This window comes from Engraulis encrasicolus, chromosome 4, assembly GCF_034702125.1.
Source record: "Engraulis encrasicolus isolate BLACKSEA-1 chromosome 4, IST_EnEncr_1.0, whole genome shotgun sequence".
NCBI classification, from domain to species: Eukaryota; Metazoa; Chordata; class Actinopteri; order Clupeiformes; family Engraulidae; genus Engraulis; species Engraulis encrasicolus.
Window position 1 is genome coordinate 31,167,272 of NC_085860.1, and position 19,874 is coordinate 31,187,145.

Here is a 19,874-nt window from a genome sequence, read left to right on the forward strand (position 1 = left end):
CTTACTGTAATAACTAATTTATGCCTATTTCACAGATTTTATTCCCGTTCCCCATAGGACACGTTTGCACACCTTATATCAAACTGGTGCTTTGGTTGTAACCAATGGTTCAAAGTACAGCATAGTAGTAGACAAAAATCCCTGCACGTCATCCATTACACTTACATTTTATTGCTCACAACATTTCACTCATTCAGACCTTCTTCAAGGGAGTGCCTTATATCATTCCACTGAAATCCAAGAGCCCCTTGTGATGTTGTGCATACCTCACACAGAAGGCCTTTGCTTTCTTGTGTGTGCCTCCCCCAATTTTCAATCGTCCAGCTCCAACATTCAGAAACATGAATTTATGATTGGTCATGTACTAACCACTATAATTTATGAATTCTCATGTTGTTGGTGTCATTTAGACATCTCACAACAACAACTTCCAAGCTCTGCCAAATGTAATGCTGGATATATGGCTGTATGGGAAAATTGGTACAATTAACTTGCACTATAGTGTAGGCTAGGTGTTATACCAGTATTTATAACGTTTTTCATTATGTAAATTATGTAAAGGATAGGATGCAAATGTTATGAGTTGACTGACTGCCAACTCAGATAGCTACTCCCTCTTAGTTTGATAGGACGTTTCATAGGACGGACATGATCTAAGCAGGAAATCAAGTGGAGGAAAAGAAAAGTCCTAGCAGCACATATATTTGCCGAGCAGTTCTGTGTACATACAACTATCCCAAAGCAGGGCTTTTTCTAGGATTTTTTGGCATGAGGGAGCATCATGGCTACGGGGGTGAAGGGGGGGTGTTCCCCCCCGTGAATGAGAAATTTACTAGGGGCGCTCAAATATATATATATAAAAAAATAAAAGTATGAGGGTGCACCCACGGAGGTATGAGGGTGGAGCGCCCCTATTTCCCCGTTCAGAAAAAGCCCTGCCAAAGGGTCCTCATCCTGTCCTATTGACAGTTGCTGAGCTTGAATGAAATAGGTCTTTCATGGGTGACTGACCACCGTCTCATCCTCACACACACACTAAGCCCAACGGTGTTGTCTTTGCTTAGCCAACATAGACTGTTTACACATGGGAGATGAAAGTGTATATGACATGGAACATCTCCACGTCAACAGTATAGGCCTATCACAAAAAACGTACACTGGAATGTGTCACCTGTGTGTGTAGGCGTGTGCAAGAGGTTGGTTGTTAGGCTGGTTGGTTGGTTGTTAGGCTGGTTGGCTAAGCAAACCAAGTGTATTTTATGGGTGTGAATGGATGTGTTTTGTATGTGATACACTGCATACAGTATTTGCATCTATGTAAACTGAAGTATTTATATGAGGTATTGTCTTAAACTCTTATTGGTGTAACCAAAATGGCAACGCGAAAGTCAGTAAGTAATCACAGTGTGAAGGCCCATTCACATCTACAATGATAACTATGAATAGAAATACAACTTTTACTTTTTAAAAATTTTCATAACTCTAGTAGTCTACTGAATGATGTTGTTTACATACTGAATTAAATCGAATGACAACAATATGCTCAGCGATATCATTGGGATAACGTTAAGAGCGAATTTTTCTGATCAGCATCAAGCATCAGCACCAATTACTCCATCATCTGTTAGGGAGAGAGGTCTGAAAGGTGTGCACTGTTAGCCAGGCTGCGCCCTCCTAGTGACACCTTCAGATCGAATCTCGATTGCAAGTCTATGATATTCAGGCAAGTGCACTGTATAGTATTTGAGTAAGGTCAGCACACACATTGTGTATCCCAGTCAGATTTCACGCACATCCCTTTTCTTTTAGCCAGGTGCAGGGTCAAAACCTTCAGTTCATATCAGGCAAGAAAGACCCGCACACTGATGAGTTCCCTTTTAATCTCAGAGGAAGAGCTGTGGTGGCCCGAAACGTCACAGAAATAATTTAAAAAAGGATTTAAAGGGAGTTCATCGGTGTGCAGGTCTTCCTTGCAACACACATTGCGTGAAAACCCTCTAAAAAGCAAATAGCACACTGTTGTCTTGTTGACTAATGTAGCAGCATACAGAGTCATTGCACACAACAAAAATAAGTTTTTAGATCTTAAAAAAACCTTGTCATGTCTTTGAAGAATATTTATGTTGTTTGAGATGTCTTGACTACAATAAATCTCCATGTGTTTGCTTATTAGATGTCATGCAGCCAGAAAAAACATTCCTTGATAAAGCCTCCCTTGGTGATAGGGGGGTTCTTGGTTGTTTTAACCCCCCTATTTTGGGTCATCTTCCTGTATGATATCATTAGAAGAAGGAAGGCCGGACAGTCTGGTTTATCACCAACAACTTCCGAAAAGTGACACATGGTATTACTCATTGAAGAGAAATGGCATCCCATGGGACAGTCAATCTTTAATAAGAAGAAAGTCTTTCCGACTTCAATAGTAATAAGCAGTCTCTTTTTTCAGTCTTTTTTATTTCTCCCATTCATTTATTATCTCTTCACATTTGTATGTCTTCCCCTTTTTCTTCTTTTATAACTACAAAAAAATATAAAATGACTGAGAAATAAATACAGAAGTGACCAGAATTTAACTATGCACTTGTTTAAAATACTTACGATAAAATAATAAACCAAAGGCGCACAAAACATGCAGTAGCTTGACTTGGTGGTCAGTGGCCCCTTTACTGTGATGTGTGCTATGTTTCTCTATGTGGGCAGTGTGGTACAGCTCCCCTGAGGGCGTTGGGGAGCCCTAGAGGGACGCTGAGAAGGATGCAGCTGAGTGGAGGTGGGCTTCGTTACCTTTGGGGTGCATCAGTCTATTTCATTTCATAAGAGGGCATTGGCAGGCTTATGATGAGGTCAAGGGGCATTTGGAGGCTTATATACCCAGGCCATGCCCTCCTAGTGACGCAACACCTTCGGCGTTGCTTCTAGTCAGGCCAAGAGCAATGTAAATATCATTTCTGATCTCCCGAAAAACCGGGAACCACACCCACTTTGTCAGGAACCAGTCAACCAGTAGCAAATCAAGGGAGGCAAGTCATGCCATTTGGGAAATGTTAATTGTTATGCTCTTGGCCAGACCAAGTCTCGAAGAGATTTGAAAGTCGATAATAATCAGGCTAAGGCTTATGATGAGTTCAAGGCGGCGTTTGTTCAAAAAAGGTTGAGAACCACTGTGCTACAGTGACCTTTGTGGATTGCAAATTGTGAGATGACAAGGTTATGTGCTCAGAAATGCTTGACTCTGGTCATAAAGTGTACACAGAGCGCTCTGTCCTTCATAAGAGTGTGATGATGAGTCAATGTTTGTCTGTGCAGGAGCGAAACATCAGAGCATCAGGCAAAAACATAACCTTTGGTGCCTTTGGTATGATGGAAAACCAACACACACACACACACACACACACACACACACACACACACACACACACACACACACACACACACACACACACACACACACACACACACACACACACACACACACACACACACACACACACACACACACACACACACACACACATTCCAAGCAGAGGAAGGATGGTAGGAAGAGAGACACATTCCACTGAAGAACCTTGTTGTGTTGAAGGCAAAATGCAACAGATTCATTCAGTAAGGATTTACTGCAGCCTTTTTCAGCCTTTTATTGTTCAGATGCACCAAAAGGGCATTTGAGTCTGCCATCTGATAGTATATGTCTGCTTTTCTGTAGATTGTATATGGTACATGTGGTTCATGTGAACTGGGTAGCTTCTCAATGTGGCTGTATGCTGACTTTGTTTTTTTTGTTATCACATATGCTTCAATGCTTATTGTCAGACATAAAGCCTTAGCTATTAATGTATCCTACATTTTACTTCACCTGGCCCTGATGACTCCTTTAGTGATGGAATTGTTGATCTTTGAAACATAGTAATGTTTCTTTAGCCTCTTACTGCAGATGGGGTCGCTGGTGCCTATTTTGCCCTAAATTTCAGAACGCAGTATCTCTCCGTACTGGTAAACTGAGAAAAAAGGCTTTCAAGTTTCATTTCTGGCCACGCAACTGTGTTGGAGGTAAAGTGGTGATGACACTTCCATATGATAGCCTACTTTTTTATGGTGGAAATTTATGCACACAAGAAAAGAAAAAAAAACCAACATTCTCATGACTTTTTAGCTGAAAAATCAAGATACTGCGTTCTGTTGTGGTACCTTACCTTACTGTCTACACCAAAACCACGGTTTCAATGGAGAAGTGCAGTATCTTGTGTGATATACTGCGTTCTTGGCTAGTACGGCGTAACCTCTTAAAACAAAAAAGCGCAGTATAATCGTTTTTTATCGTTTTATCGACACGGGACAAAGTTGGACAAAGTTTTCTAACACAAGAAAAAGAAGGTATTTTAAAGCCAATTTCCGGTCTAAACTCATTTTCGACCATTTTCAAGATACTGCGTTCTGAAATTGTAGGGCAGCATTCACTACTTGCTGAAAATACTCAACTACATCATAACCGCATTGCTATGACAGTACTCTGTGCTAAGGGGTTAAAGGCATGGCACTGTGAAATCCTACATGCACATTCAAAGGGTCACATTATTGCATCAAGTGTTTGACAAGGGGGAGGTGCATCCATCCGAGCTCACTCTGTTCACTTTGCCCAAATGGGATGAGTGTTTGCTTAGGTATCAGAGCCAGAGGGATTATCTGTCTGTCTGTGCCAATACGTGTGACTGAATACGTTAGCAGCAGGAGTCCCCTGATGGCCTGATGGCCATTTGTGTTTTGTAGTTTCTTGCTTTTTTAATTGTGCCTCAACCTCAGAACATTTTGGCCCTCAAAGGAAAACACATAATCTTGTAGTATACTACATACAGCTCCCTGTACTGAAGCAGTGAGTTGCCGTAAGCTCTCATCAGTCTAGTACACCGTACCTTTTTCAGTGTTATAGTTAGACTTGGATTTTTTTCGCACACCTCAGCTGGCAGGTGCGTCGGAGATGGCCCATGGGTCACTCAGCAGACAACTTGAAAAAACTCCCGCACACTGACCATTTCGCTGTTTTTCAGAGTTGTTTCAGTGTTATAGTTCAACACTTAGGAAGTTGGTTTTAACTCATACGTAGTATTTGTCCTACTGTGTTGAATTAACACTGTACTGTACTGTTTATGCTCTCGCCACAAACTACATTCCTTGTGAGGAGGAGGAGGAGCAGGAGGACTCAGGCCCACAAACCTGCTGGCATGAGAGCAGTGCTGTGCTGTCCTAGTTCAGGTGGCATTAGCTCATTAACTAGTGTTAAGAGAGCAGCTGTCGAAGTGACCTGTGGTGCCTCACCTGTTAATCAGTAGTGGACGCTTGGCCCAGGAGCAGCTGGCAGGATCACACACAGGGAAGCTGATAGGGAGGGGGCGGACGGGGTCAGTCGTCTGGGCCCAGGGAGAGAGGGGGCCCAGATTTGGGTTGCCATTACATCATATGTATAAGTCTGGGGTGGCCTTTCAGATGACTTAATCCCGGGCCCAGCCAAAACTGTCTGTGGCCCTGATCACACGTGCTGTACAGTACAGAGCTGCCCAGAGCAGTCACTCACCCACTCACCCACACAGTGGAGTCCTTGGGTTCCCCCCAAATCAGTGTGAGTCTGTTTCAACTATACATAGTTGTAAGGCTGCCTTTGGGATCTGTGAGAGACAAGTAGAATCTGACCTAACAATAGGCTGTTTCACTTTACAATGAGCTGTGCTGCCCACTCTGATAATCACTGTTCTGTCTTATGAAGGCAATGTTGGCGTAGTTACTATACTTTGCTTTTGTATGGCAGTCTCTGGAGTAAGCTGGTGCTATGGGCTGACCTGATTGTGGGATACCTTCAAATGGCATACTGTACTGGAGTACATTTCTCGAAACCATAGTTGCTAACTTCATTAGCTACTTTGTTGTTTTCAATGCAATTTCCCATTGGCAACTACAGTACCCAAGTTGCTAACTGACTGACAACTACGCTTTAGAAAAGTGCACCCCTGAACTGTATTTTGGCCCCCGAGTGTTGATTCTGACTCCAGTCTGGACGCCAACCCAGGTCCTCGGATATGCCAGCCGTGTCCACTGAGCCAGCTCCGCCAGTATATGATTTTCAGAGCTGTAAAATAAATATCTGCAGTATAATAACTTGTAAAAGTCACTGTAATTACAGTCCAATGCACTATCCACACTGCCTATCAACACTGCATGTTGGAAAAGACCGCTGTGGCGGTCCGTCCCTCATACAAGCCCCACTGTTTCAGCTACGAGGACCTTGTAACAAATCTATAAGACCCCAGAGCGCCCACACGGTCAATAAACCTTATGTCCTGTCCTGTGCAGACGTGCGTCTGAGTGTGAGGCGGTGAAGAAAAACAACACTGTCACATCTGGTATCCAGTTGTGCGTCTCACCTCTTCTTTGCCCCCATGTATCCCACCTCTCTTGTCCAGGTTCAATAATAAGCCAAAATGAAAACGTGTCGAACTGGAAGTTATTGTTTCAGTCACCTCCATGGCTACGTTGAAAGGTCAGCCATGTTGAAAGCTGGTCACCTCAAAAACATTGGCCTCCAAATGTCAGTCAATTTAAGTAGGTGTCTATTATAGTGTTAGCACCCAATATTTGGTAATAATCTATCCACTCATTCAAAAGTTATTATGCAAATTTAAGAGTTTATGACTGATGGATGCACAGACTCCCACAGTCTCCCAGATGACTGGCAAACAGTATGCCTCTGCCACCTTCGTTTTGTGGAAGCAGGGCTGCTTTGGCCGGGCCTGGGACAAAGTCAGCTGAAAAGACTCCTCCACTCAGTACATACTGTACAATGTCATGGGAACCCGATTCTGCTCCCCTACTCTTTTTCCTGGTCCAAGGACAACTGACCTCTTTGCCCACCCCTGTCGACTTCCCTGCATGGTAGCATTAAAGGAGTATGCCACTATTTTGGGGCTTAATACAGTTAAAATTGTTGGCCAGGGTTTATATAGGTGGTAAAGTGTCTTATTTTTCATGTAAGCCGTTGTCTTGTTTTAAGACAAGTTAAAAGAGGGAGCATGTCGCTAAGCTAGTTAAAGTCAATGGATCCGTGTAGCATGTAGCAATGCTACACGGATCCATTGACTTTCACTAGCTTAGCGATATACTCCCTCTTTTAACTTGTCTTAAAGCAAGACAACGCTTAACATGAAAAATAAGACACTTTACCACCTTTATAAACCCTGGCCAACGATTTTAACTGTATTAAGCCCCAAAATAGTGGCATACCCCTTTAAAAAGGGTTAAAAGAGGTGGAGAGCAGAGGAGAATCAGGACATTGTGACTGTAGTAGGGGCCTGAATGGCTGGCAGAGGATATGAAAAGGGATTGGACTGATCCCCTACCACTGTCACCGTACCTGCATGATAGCACTCCGTACCTGACAAAGATCTCACTCGCAGCACAAAGGCCCCAATGTCTCTCCGCCTCTCTCATATATTGTAACTGTAACCGTGATACAGGGCTTTGGGGTTGTCTGTTGTTAGCTTGGATTACGGGCTTAGCTTTTTCGGGTGTATATCATAAGAAGTTCCTGTCATTAATCTGTCCATCTGTCAATTTGTATCTCTCTTTCTTCTTTTTGTCTTTCTCCCCCTGTCTCTTGGTGCACAGTAAATCCTTTCTACTCTGCCCTCTGTCCCGTTGTCCTGGCTGCCTTATAAAGGGCGAGGGGTTTTGTGGGTAGTGGGGGTGGACTGGGGGGTTCTGGTGTAAGGGAGCTCCTGTGTTGGTCACGGTGGGACAGTTCTTTGTCATTTAGTGTACTGTGAGGTATGCATATCTGGCCAGGTGGGCAACACTTCTCTTTCTCTTTCTCTCTCTGTCTCTGTCTCTCCCTGCCTGTCTGCCTGTCTGTTTGTCTGTCTGTCTGTCTGTCTGTCTGCCTGCCTCCTCCCCCTCTGTCTCTCTCTGTCCTGGTACGGTATGAACTCCCGAACTGAAATAAGATTCTTCTGAGGCAGGACAAAACTGGGGGATCAAAGCAAATAAGAGATGGATGACAAACGAAGAATGTGTGAATGTGGAACAAATCGGTGCAGATAGAGTGATAGTTTAACAACGTGAATCAGTCATCAGACAGCATCAAGGAATTTAAGCAAGGGGACTTTGTAACAGAAGCTGTGTGCAGTCCAGTCCAGTGTCCAGTCAGCTGGCACGGGGTGACTTTGTGAGCACAGCAAAATGGTCGCGTGTAACAGAGTGTTATGACCTTTTAGAATGGTCGCTTACGCACGGACACACACACACACACACACACACACACACACACACACACACACACACACACACACACACACACACACACACACACACACACACACACACACACAAGCACACACAAGCACACACAAGCCCAAGATTCTAAAGTCCAACCCTCGCAGGCGAAACGCTGTGCTTTTAGGGAGTCCCAAGATGTCAGTGCATAGAAAGACTATATATTACATTGCACTTAGCTGATGCTTTTATCGAAGGAGACTTATTAAGCAGTTATTTTCAATACAGGTTATTGGTTACAGTTCATGGAGCAGTGTGTGGATAGATGACTTGCTCAAGGGCATGTAGTGAGGAAGGGAGTGAAAGGGTGGGATTCAAACTAGCAACCTTCTGATCTAAAGCTCATCTCCTTAACCACTAGGTCATGGCTGCCTCAACAGATACAACATACAGTGCCCTCCACAATTATTGGCACCCCTGGTTGAGATGTGTTTTTTAGCTTCCAATTATTTATTTTTTTTTCTAAATAATATGGGACCTTAATGGAAAAAAAGAGAAAAATCCAACCTTCAATACAAGTGCATTTATTCAGTGGGGAAAAAATCCCACATAAAGAAATAATTATTTGACATCGAATAATGTGTGTCACAATTATTAGCACCCCTGGTGTTAATATTTTGTACAACCCCCTTTTGCCAACAAAACAGCACCTAATCTTCTCCTATAATGTTTCACAAGATGGGAAAAGACAGAAAGAGGGATCTTCAGCCATTCCTCTTTGCAGAATCTCTCTAAATCATCCAGAGACCTGGGTCCTCTCCTCTGTACTCTCCTCTTCAGCTCACCCCACAGGTTCTCAATGGGGTTGAGGTCAGGGGACTGAGATGGCCATGGGAGGAGCTTGATTTTGTGTCTGGTGAACCATTTCTGTGTAGATTTGGCCATATGTTTAGGGTCATTGTCTTGCTGAAAGACCCAGTGACGACCCAGCTTCAGCTTTCGGGCAGAGGGCAACAGATTTTGATTTAAAATGTCCTGGTATTTCAAAGCATTCATGATGCCATGCACCCTAACAAGGTTCCCAGGGCCTTTGGAAGCGAAACAGCCCCACAGCATCACTGACCCACCCCCATACTTCACAGTGGATATGAGGTGCTTTTCAGCATGCGCATCTTTCGTGGTACGCCAGACCCACTTAGAGTGTTTGTTGCCAAAAAGCTCAATCTTGGTCTCATCTGACCAAAGCACACGGTCCCAGTTGAAGCCCCAATACCGCTTGGCGAACTCCAGATGCTTGCGTTTATGATTGTGAGTGAGGAAAGGTTTTCTCCGTGCATGCCTCCCAAACAGCTTGTTGGCGTGTAGACAGCGCCTGATGGTTGATTTGGAGACTTTGTGACCCCAGGATGCTACCATTTGTTGTAATTCTGTAACAGTGAGCTTTGGAGATCTTTTGATTTCTCTTACCATCCTCCTCACTGTGCGTGGTGGCAAAATAAACTTGGGTCCTCGTCCAGGCTTGTTTACCGCTGTTCCAGTTGTTTTGAACTTCTTAATTATTCCTCTCACAGTGGATATGGGCAGCTGCAGTTGAGTGGCAATCTTCTTGTAGCCTCTGCCTGACCTGTGAAGGTCGACGCACATCTGCCTCACTTGTATGCTGTGTTCCTTTGTCTTTCCCATGTTTAAGAGTGGATAAGAGAAATGGCCTCGGTGTCACGTCATATTTATACCCCAGGGAAACAGGAAGTGATGAATTACTAATTAAATGTTCCTACATACTCTGGTAAACTTTGTAAACTACTGTAGAAATGACAGAAATGCTTCAATTATATGTATTTCCTGGGAATTGTTAAGGGTGCCAATAATTGTGGAACAGGTGATTTAATGAAAAATAATTATTTTTTAGTCAGGGATTTTTTTATTTTCTTACAATTCATTTGAGTTGAAGGCTACATTTTCCTACAATTTTCAGTGTGACAGTATTCTTCTGCAATAAACACTGAATTTATTTTAAGGCTTTTAACACATCTCAACCAGGGGTGCCAATAATTATGGAGGGCACTGTATATACAATCGCTTATATGGTAGCAACCAGGGCAGGCAGTTTATACATGTAGGATAGTTTTTAACTTGTATCAAGAAGAACACTAAACGCTTTCATTCTGTTTTCTAAAAATGTTACTACAACTTAATTATATTATTTTAAATAGTAGTGTGTCGCAAGTGGTTAACCTTAACTGTCTGAAGTTGGGATACACAGTACACCTCTGCTAGCTTAACCTCTAACCCCTCTTCTCTCTCTCTCTCTCTCTCTCTCTCTCTCTCTCTCTCTCTCTCTCTCTCTCTCTCTCTCTCTCTCCATCCCTCTCCTCCTCCTCTCCTCTCCTCTTGCCACAGGGCAGTGAGCGGGGGATGATGTTATCGTCTCTGAGCCCCAAGCACCTGGCTGGTCCGGGGCTGACAGACGTGCAGCAGTACAGCCAGTGGCTGGCCAGCCGCCACGAGGCCAGTCTACTGCCCATGAAGGAGGACCTGGCCCTCTGGCTCACCAGCATGCTGGGTAAGCAGTGCACCGCACCGCACCGCACTCACTCTGGCAAGCCGACAGGGTTATCTGCCCCAGGCCCAGGGAGAGGCGAGGCCCAGAATTGGGCTGCCGTTACATTGGGTGTATTTGGGGCAGCCATGGGGTGCATTCTGATATGCGGACTCCCGTTCTCCCTTGCTCCCTTGAATGCTTGTGGTCTCATGATGGCGTCTCTGACGACATAAATGTATTTTTCAATATCTCGCAAAAGCGCTAATGTCATTTTCTCATTTGCTATAGGGTATAGTGCATGAAGAATTGTCCCCCAAAAGTTGTTGTGGCTAGCCTGACAGCGGGGAAGCATTATTGTTTTCCCCATGGAGGTGGGGCATCAGCGAAACATGAGGCCTCAAGCACAGAGCGAGGACAGGAGTCTATATATTGGAATCTGCCTATGGTGTAATGGTTAGGGAGTTGGACTGTAGATCACAGGGTTGCTGGTTCAATCCCCACCCTTACCACTCCCTCCCTTCCTCCCTTCATGGTTGAAGTGCCCTTGAGTAAGGCACCTAACCTCACATTGCTCCAGGGACAGTAACCAATATGCTCCAGGGACTCTAAGCTATACCCTGTAATATCTGTAAGTAGCTTTGGATAAAAGCATCAACTAAGTATAATGCAATACTTTCAGCTGACTTTGTCCAGGGCCCCACCAAAATTGCCAGCAGCCCTGCCAACACTGCACTGCATACATACTAGGGCTGCACAATTAATCGAAAATAATCAAAAATCGTGATTTAATTGTGATATCGACATTGTGATAATAATCGTGATTTAATCGTGGCAATAGTGACCTGCCTTCAAGCATCCTTGAAGCCAGAATATATTGACAGGCTGGTGTTTCTGGCCAGAAATCTGTCCACCTAAGTTTCATGCTATTGCCTTTTACATAGTTATTACAATTCTGTTTTATTTGGTTTGTCCCGTATACAATTCATTCTTGGATATATTTCATTTTTTAATAATTTTAAATAAAATTCAGCAAAAAAAAAGATAATCGTGATCAATAATCGTGATTCCGATTTTGACCCAAATAATCGTGATAATGATTTTTTTTCCATAATCGTGCAGCCCTAATACATACACACATGCATACTGTACAGGTACATACAAGCATGACTAACACACACGCAGTTAAACACAGACGCACAAGCCACCTCTCTGCCTGTGTGAATGCAGATTGGTGTCAAGCAGGATGTGCCTTTATCTCCCTGTGCTATTTGCATGGCTAGTGACTCATCCTGTTAGTGACACATCATCCCTCAGTTTGTTTTAGAAGGACATATATGTATATGTACAGTCTGGCAGTCTATGGTGTTGAATTCCGGTGTGTGTGTGTGTGTGTGTGTGTGTGTGTGTGTGTGTGTGTGTGTGTGTGTGTGTGTGTGTGTGTGTGTGTGTGTGTGTGTGTGTGTGTGTGTGTGTGTGTGTGTGTGTGTGTGTGTGTGTGTGTGTGTGTGTGTGTGTGTGATCCACACCCATCTTTGTGTATTCGGGGCATGCCATGTTTCAGGATGTTCCATTCAATATTTGCGGTAATTGAATATGGTGGCGCGCCATGATAAGAAGAAGATCATCTCTGTAGACACTCTACTACTCCACTCCACTCTACTCTACTCTCTTCTCTCTACTCTCTGTACACACACACATGCACGCACGCACATACACCCTCTTCAGGAAATCAAGCAGCTGGAGATTGGATGGTTGCTAAGTTTGATTTTCCCCCGTCCTACCTGGATCAAAGTGTCTCTGCAATTCAGAGACTCTGAGGTCTGTGTCTCTGTGACAGCCAAGCTGTTGCCAAACTGATCAGGCAGCTGCTCCTCATGTCCCACCACAAGTGTGTGCATTATCCTGTATGTGAAGTCAAGTCAAGTAGGTTTTATTGTCAATTTCTTTACATGCACTGGTCATACAAAGAATTTGAAATTACATTTCTTGCTTTCCCATGCAGACATAGACTAATCTAGGTAAGGACATAGACAGTATAGACATAGACAGTACTTATACATGGACATAAGACAGTATGGACATAGACAGTACTCATACAGACATTTAAAGTGCAAGACTGGACAACAGAAGACTTGTAGAGAACATACATTAAGAGGAGGTAATGGAATGCAGTCATGACTGTAAATCTGTAAATTACAATAGCTTCTGTAATGCGTGGAAAGGAACCATATGAGTGGTTCGCAACCTTTTTTGAATAAAAGCCCCCTTGAACGCATCATAAGCCCGGGGTTGCCCCCTCTTTGTATTAAAAAATAAAATAGGCTTATGGCCCCCCATTGCCAACTAAGCGCCGCTCCCTCTCAGCTGTATCCTTCTTAACGTCCACTGAGGGCTCCCCAGCGCCCCCTTGGGAGGCTGTAGAGCCCCCGTTGAGAAACATTAAACTCCATGAATGTTACAGAACAGCCTGGCTATCACAGCAAACTTCGTCACAAAAGGACAGCCAAACAACAAAAAGGAAACAACAAAGGTTTAATAATTCCTTGCATTCAAAAGTTTAAAAGTGAAGCATATTTCCAGTTAGCTCAGAGCAGCATTTTTCACACCATGATATACGACGCACTCTCTACTACACTGTATATGCAGCCAAGTGTGACGTAGAGACGACCTCACAGCTGATCACAAGATGTGCTCCAAAATCACAACAGTGCAGCATCAGCAGGGGTCTGGGTGCCGTTCATTACCAATGTGTTTCCTGAGTGCTCACTATCAATTATCCCGCCTTATGTCATGGCTCAGATGTGAAGGCAGTCATGCAGAAAGTACGAGGGGGCTTTGAAGTGTTAGTATGTGTGTGAATGGGCTTCAACAGCCATGTGCAATGCTGGGTATGTGTGTCCTTAAGTATATGGCCTGGCCTGTGGAGGCTTGTAGAGAGCCAGTCTTATGTGTGAGGTCATCGCCACATTAATGCTGTGAATTCCATTCTGGTTTTTTTTGCTGTTGTTTGTTTGTGTGTTTGTTTGCTTTGAAGGCAACAGTTGGTTGAATGGGCATGATGGGACATTTTTGAACATCACTCATCTTTTCCCCTCTATAAAAAAATAATAAGCTGTGTGGAAAGGAGGGTTCAAAAGAAGGAGCTAGACTTGCATCATAGTTCTTGTTTGTACCATGCAGATTCTGTGACATTTATCAGAAATTATCATTTATAAAAATCACCTGCTTATGACTTTCTGAGAAGAGGGATCTGGTGCTCTGGTGTTTTCTTTTCTGTTGCACAGACAGAGTGTGTCAGTTAAGGTTCTCATAAGGCCTATTAAGGTTCTCATTCATTCAGGTCCTGTTATCAGACTAATATTAACTTCAACCAATCAGCACACTGTTTAGGAAGCATGGGAGATAGGGATGTGATTTGATTGGCTGTATAGTTTAATTGACAGGAGATGACAAAGCGTTTTAATCAGTATGGGCCACTAACTGGCATCCATTCATTCATTGCTGAAAATTCTACCAGGTTTCTCATCCAATCCACATTATGTTCAAGTTCAAATTCTTTATTAGAGGATAACCCTTTGTGACGAACATCTCGTTTTCGAGAGGGTCCTCAATTCTCCAGGGCAGCAGATACAACAATTTTCAATATGGCAACCAAGTAGGAGAATGGAGTCTCCTGAAGGGGCATGGAAGCCAAATGATGACAACCTATTGACTCTGGTACTAGATTCTGTCTGTACATGGTCCCTGTCAAATAAGCAATAAACTAAACTAAACTAAACAAACTCCAGAAGAAGCTCCTTTATAAATATACTTCTTGGGCTTTTTGCCTTTATTTGTGTGATAGGACAGTGAAGATATGGAGAGGAAGCGAGTGGGAAAGAGAGACGGTGAAGGGTTGGCAAAGGACCTGGCAAAGGATTGGCATCGAGCTCCTTATGAACCGTCTCTTCCTTATCAATCGTCTCTGGTAGGGACAGCAGACATACGTACAAAATGTGGTGAAAAAGCAGACATACTGTATATACAGTGTGTAGTGATTGTATAGGGATGTGTGCACTCTGTCTGACAACATTGAACATTTATGCAGTCAAGAGGAGACTTTCTACTTTGTGAATGTGGCTTGTGGAGAAAGAGACAGGCAGAGTGAGTGTGAGAGAAAGACTGAGAGAGAGAAGAGGGGAGGAGAAATCATTTTGCGAAAGGAGAAGGGTGGGGGCTCAAGGAGTGTGCTGCTGCTGCTACGCGGGTCGTGAGAGGCTGCAAATCTTTGCTTCCTCTGGGCTCAATTACGACATTTGGAACTCATTACATTTCAGTCGCACCCCCCCTTAACCCAACCCAACCCAACCCCATCCTATCCCAACCCCCTCCTTTTTTAATAAAAAACATTTAAAAAAAAGAAATCCACAGACATTTCATACCACAAGATAGCCCACCACCCCTCAGACTTCCACCCCTCAACCTCGACACCCACCCATTGGTCTTTACCACCCCCGTTACAGTGATGTAACTGCGGAGGAATGGCGTTCTGGAGAGCAGGCAGTCTTTGTTGTGACCCACTCGTTCTCCTCACTCTCAGTTGTGGAGTACAGTAGTGCAGGCATGGCTTATCTAAGGTTACAATGACAGAAACAACTTCTCTGCCATCATTAGCTGTGATGTGGCTGACATTTCTATTGACTTTTCAGGTCTTCTTCCGGTTGATAATTGCCCATTGATCACATTGGACGGCCTCTTTAGATAAGCTACACCAGCTGAATCTAACTAACTGTATTTCTAATCTTGACCTGAACTTTGCCTGACTGGTTGGCAACTGGACAAGTAGCCCAGTTTGACATTGAGCACAGAGCATTTGTCCCAAGTGCACTTGCCATTTGGCTGTCTAGCTTCTGGATGAACGTTCTCACCCTACCAAAGAGGGAAATGACCGTGAGCTGTTCCCGTCTTCTGCAAAGAGACATGGACAAGCTTTACAGAACACGGCTACCTGAACTAGACGCTAGTCTGGCACTAGTCAAGCATTGTAAGTCAACCTCTGGCTCGAGGTTGTTTCCCTATACTCCCCCCATCTCTCTCTTGCTTGTTTCCTACCATACTCTCTTTTGTCCTGTCCGAAAATGAAGGCATAAAAAGCCCCCTCAAAAATATTTAAATCTGGCTGAGGGTAGTTCTCGCACCAAAAAAGGGACGGTAAGTACTCTCAAATTTTCCTCTTCTCCCATCAAAGAGGAAAAGGACAGTGAGCTTCCATATCTACAAATTTCACGTCTTGCACAAAAGTACAGGTCAAAATAATATGCATACCTGCACTAGTCACTAGTCTTGCAGTAGTCATATGTAGTTGCATTACTTTACAGTACACTTACACAGCAAAACACACCAGTATTAAACTCTTAAAGAGTTTGAATTATATCCAAAAATAGCTCATTTTACTCTCTCACTCAGAAATAGTGTTACTTTTATTCTTAAGTCAGTGTAACATTTTCAGTATTAATTCAACTAAATATTGTGTAAAAATTAAGAGTTGAAAATGAAATTACACTAGCATGCAGAATTGTAGGCTGTCTTTTGACTCCACTGTCTTCTTTGACTTTCCACAGTGTTGTAAATACTCTGCATTTGTATAGGGGTGGTTGACATGACGCCTTGTTTTTACGTAACATTAGTTAAATTGATATTTTTCCTCTTTAAAACAAATGTAAATGAAAGAAGATGTAGTACATCATGTTTCATATTTGTCTTAGATGAGAAGAAACATTTTTGTTAGATTTATGGAAAGGTTTATATGTCATATGTCCTGTGGAGTGTCAGTAACATTAATACAACCTGGAATATATACAGCTTTAAAATAAACCAACAACATTTTTTTTCATTTATTAAGCATTTGGCATGATTGCATAAATATGAACCTTATATTAAAAAATATGAGTGTGAAAAAACTCAATATAGTAATATTGACAACAAGTTCAGTAACCTAACCACTTATACCTCAGTTATTGGAGAGTGGTGTGGAAGTTTAAGGTGACTATTAACCTCTAATATGTCTACATATTGGTCTACAAGGTTTCTGTCACACAATGCTTAGGTTCATTTTATGGTGGCTTGTGTTGTGACTGCTGAGTGAAAACACATATTAAGGTTAAACACAATATCATTATCTAGTCAGCATGAGCTCGGAGGTCAGTCACGAATACAAAAGGATTAAAATGGCCACAATGCAGTGAATGTCCTGTGGTGTGACTTCATGTCCTGTGGTGTGGCATGCTTAGACATTGTGTTACTCAAGCCTTACTTATTTTTCATGCATCATGCAAGGATATAAGGATACTTATAAGGAGATGTATTTGTCACATACACATAATTATAAGTAATACAGTGGAACCATGCAGTGAAATCACAGTTGTCTGCCTGTACGATGCATAGGCGTGTGTGGGTGTGGGTGGGGGTGCGGGTGGGTAGAAGTGTGTGTGTGGGGTGGGGATTAAAGGAGCAATAGCAGAAAGAGCATTGTGGATATGTTTGTGCAGAATATGAATGATTTTATTGTATCTTACAGAAATGTCACACCAATGATGTGACACTGCAGGACATGTTTTCCCATGGACCACTGACATCCCCATTTTTTTCTTTTTCTCCAATTTATTCACCCATTTTTTCAGGAATTGGAATATGTTTCCTCCTTTAAGTGTGTTACGGCCTTAAACGTCAACCACCCATAGACTCTGACGTATTGACACCTCATTTTAACTGTGTAATTGATGTTTTCATCCAAAGTCATGTACATTCATTTAGGTACAGTATAGAGGTTTGGCTACAGTTCCTGGAGCAATGTGGGGTTTGGTGCCTTGCTGTAGTGCTGGTCAGCCATCGATGGTATGAACAGTAAAAAAAATGCAAATGCAAAACACTATTCTGAGGATATTTGGTAGAGTGCCATTACATTTTAGTGTTAATTTTAATGGTTTAATGGTTGAATAACACTGCAAAGCCACATATGTGCTAAAGAAGTGTTAAACTAAACTCTCTACACGTTGATTCAACACTAATAGTTAACACTACATTTTTTGAGACTATGCTGTATATTCTCAGAAGAGTGAATTAACACCGGAGTTTTTACTGTGTGATGTTGAAGCCTGCAAACCTTAGGTCTTGGCTTGGACCAATATCCTAACCAGCAGGCCAGGGCTTATCCTCACTAGGCCCTAGTTCTGGCTCCTACACGAGGGCTCTTCCTGGAACAAAGAGGGAGAGGACAGCTCACTGTCTCCAAATGTTCCCCATCTTGCGCAAGGGGACATGGACCAGTAGCTTTTCACTGTGTCCAAATCAATTAACATTCTCCCACAAGCCCTCGCATTCCACCACGGCAAGAATGTGCACCGCTCATGAAAACACTTGGACGAGATGAGAGATGGTTTTATCGTTGTTAAATATCAATCGCAGGAACTTTTTCTTCCAATTTTATGATGTTATATTTCACTCGTGACTGTTACAGTCATAGGCCTACTGTAGCTCACATGAAATATCCCACCCTTCTGTGATATACTCACACATGTAGCCTGTAGCTTTCTCCATTTCCATTTCTGTCTATCTAGATCTGGTGTCTAGATCTCCCTCTTTCTCCTTCTTTCTCACTCTGTCTTGTTCCTTCTTCTGTCACCTCCTTTTTCTTTCTTTCCGTACAGTCCTTTTCTCCTTCTCTCTTTTTCTCAATCTCACTGTCTTTTTCTCGCTTTCTCTTCTGCTGTCACCTCCTTATTCTTTCTCTCCTAACGCTTTATCTCTCTCTTGTTCCATCTCTCTCTCTCTCTCTCTCTCTCTCTCTCTCTCTCTCTCTCTCCATGCTGTAGGTCAGGAGATCACCGCAGAGAGCTTCATGGATCGCCTTGACAACGGCTTCCTGCTCTGTCAGCTGGCGGAGACACTGCAGGAGAAATTCCGACAGAACGGCGGCGAGATGGCCAAGGTACATCTGTTAATGAGAATAATAATAGTAATAATAATAATAATACATTTTATTTGATTTTCATAGTACCAAAGAACACTTCACAGCAACGTTATTAGTTGCTAAAACAGGTTACAACTCACAACACATGTCCCTGTCCACTTGATCACTTGACTCATCCCCCCACCTCCTCCTTTGTTCCCACCTCGTCGGATCTCATTCCATTTTTTTATGTCTGTTTTCCCGAAAGAGGGCCAGGCCAGCCACCTCCACAGGGCAGACGGTGTCTGCTGTTTACGGCCTCTCACAGTCAGACGTGAAACCTCTCCGCACTTTCAGACTGGCAGCTGCGCTCGTTACTTCACATTTTTATTTCATTTGGTTTTATGTGGAATGAGATTGGCTGCGAGTCAGAGAGAGTGTGAGAGAGGAGGAGGGGAGGGCGGGTGAGAGGGCAAGGCAGAGAGATATTTTTTTCTAAGTGTGGGCTCTGAATGTAGCTAGCTAGCTAGCAATGTGCATTCATCTGCCAGTAGCCATGGAATAACTCCTCAGAACATCTTCAAGGCCATGCCATGACCCTGAAGATTCCGATCCGAGTTCAGGAATCAGGTTTCCTTGTTGCCATGGAGACGGAGCATGTGTGGTAGCGTTCATTGGGAATATTCATTTAATTACAGAGGAATGCGAGGAGCAGTCAAAACACTGGGCTGTCAGACACATGACATCACTGATGTTTTTGTTTTTGTAATGGGGGAATGAGTGAAGGAGAAAGGACCCCCTGAGTGAACTGGCAGACTTTGCTCTCCTCTCTCCTCTGCAGCCTTTTCCAATAAAAAGGGAACTTTATTATTGTTTCAGCAGACTCCATCCAATAAATCCGTTATTTTTGGTGTGCAGCGCATATACGACCAGTCTCACGTTGTGTTACCTGTAAATGTACACCAACGTGATTGATTGGTTTGGTCTACTCTGTTTTGCTTGGACGTGGATAATCTTTGGTTAGATTAGTCTCAGTGCTGTTGTTTGTTTTTTTCCCAGAACACAAAGCCCTCAGTCTGGCTGTCTTTGTGGTGGCCAAGCACGTCCTACCCAGAATTCCAGACTGAGGGGGCGGAGTTTGAGTTGGCGAGA

The 19,874-nt window shown here is 43.2% G+C and overlaps 1 protein-coding gene across 2 annotated transcripts in view; it reads left to right on the forward strand.

Annotated features, from left to right (window-relative positions):
- The window catches only part of LOC134447633 (growth arrest-specific protein 2), a 52,348-nt gene that overhangs the window by 2,220 nt on the left and 30,254 nt on the right, over positions 1–19,874 (forward strand). Inside the window, exons 2-3 of one of the 2 annotated variants that reach the window (XM_063197187.1) lie at positions 10,654–10,816; positions 18,646–18,761. In XM_063197187.1, the coding sequence (XP_063053257.1) occupies positions 10,654–10,816; positions 18,646–18,761 (279 nt within the window). The remainder of the gene's footprint in view (positions 1–10,653; positions 10,817–18,645; positions 18,762–19,874) is intronic. The other variant, XM_063197188.1, reaches the window with a different exon arrangement.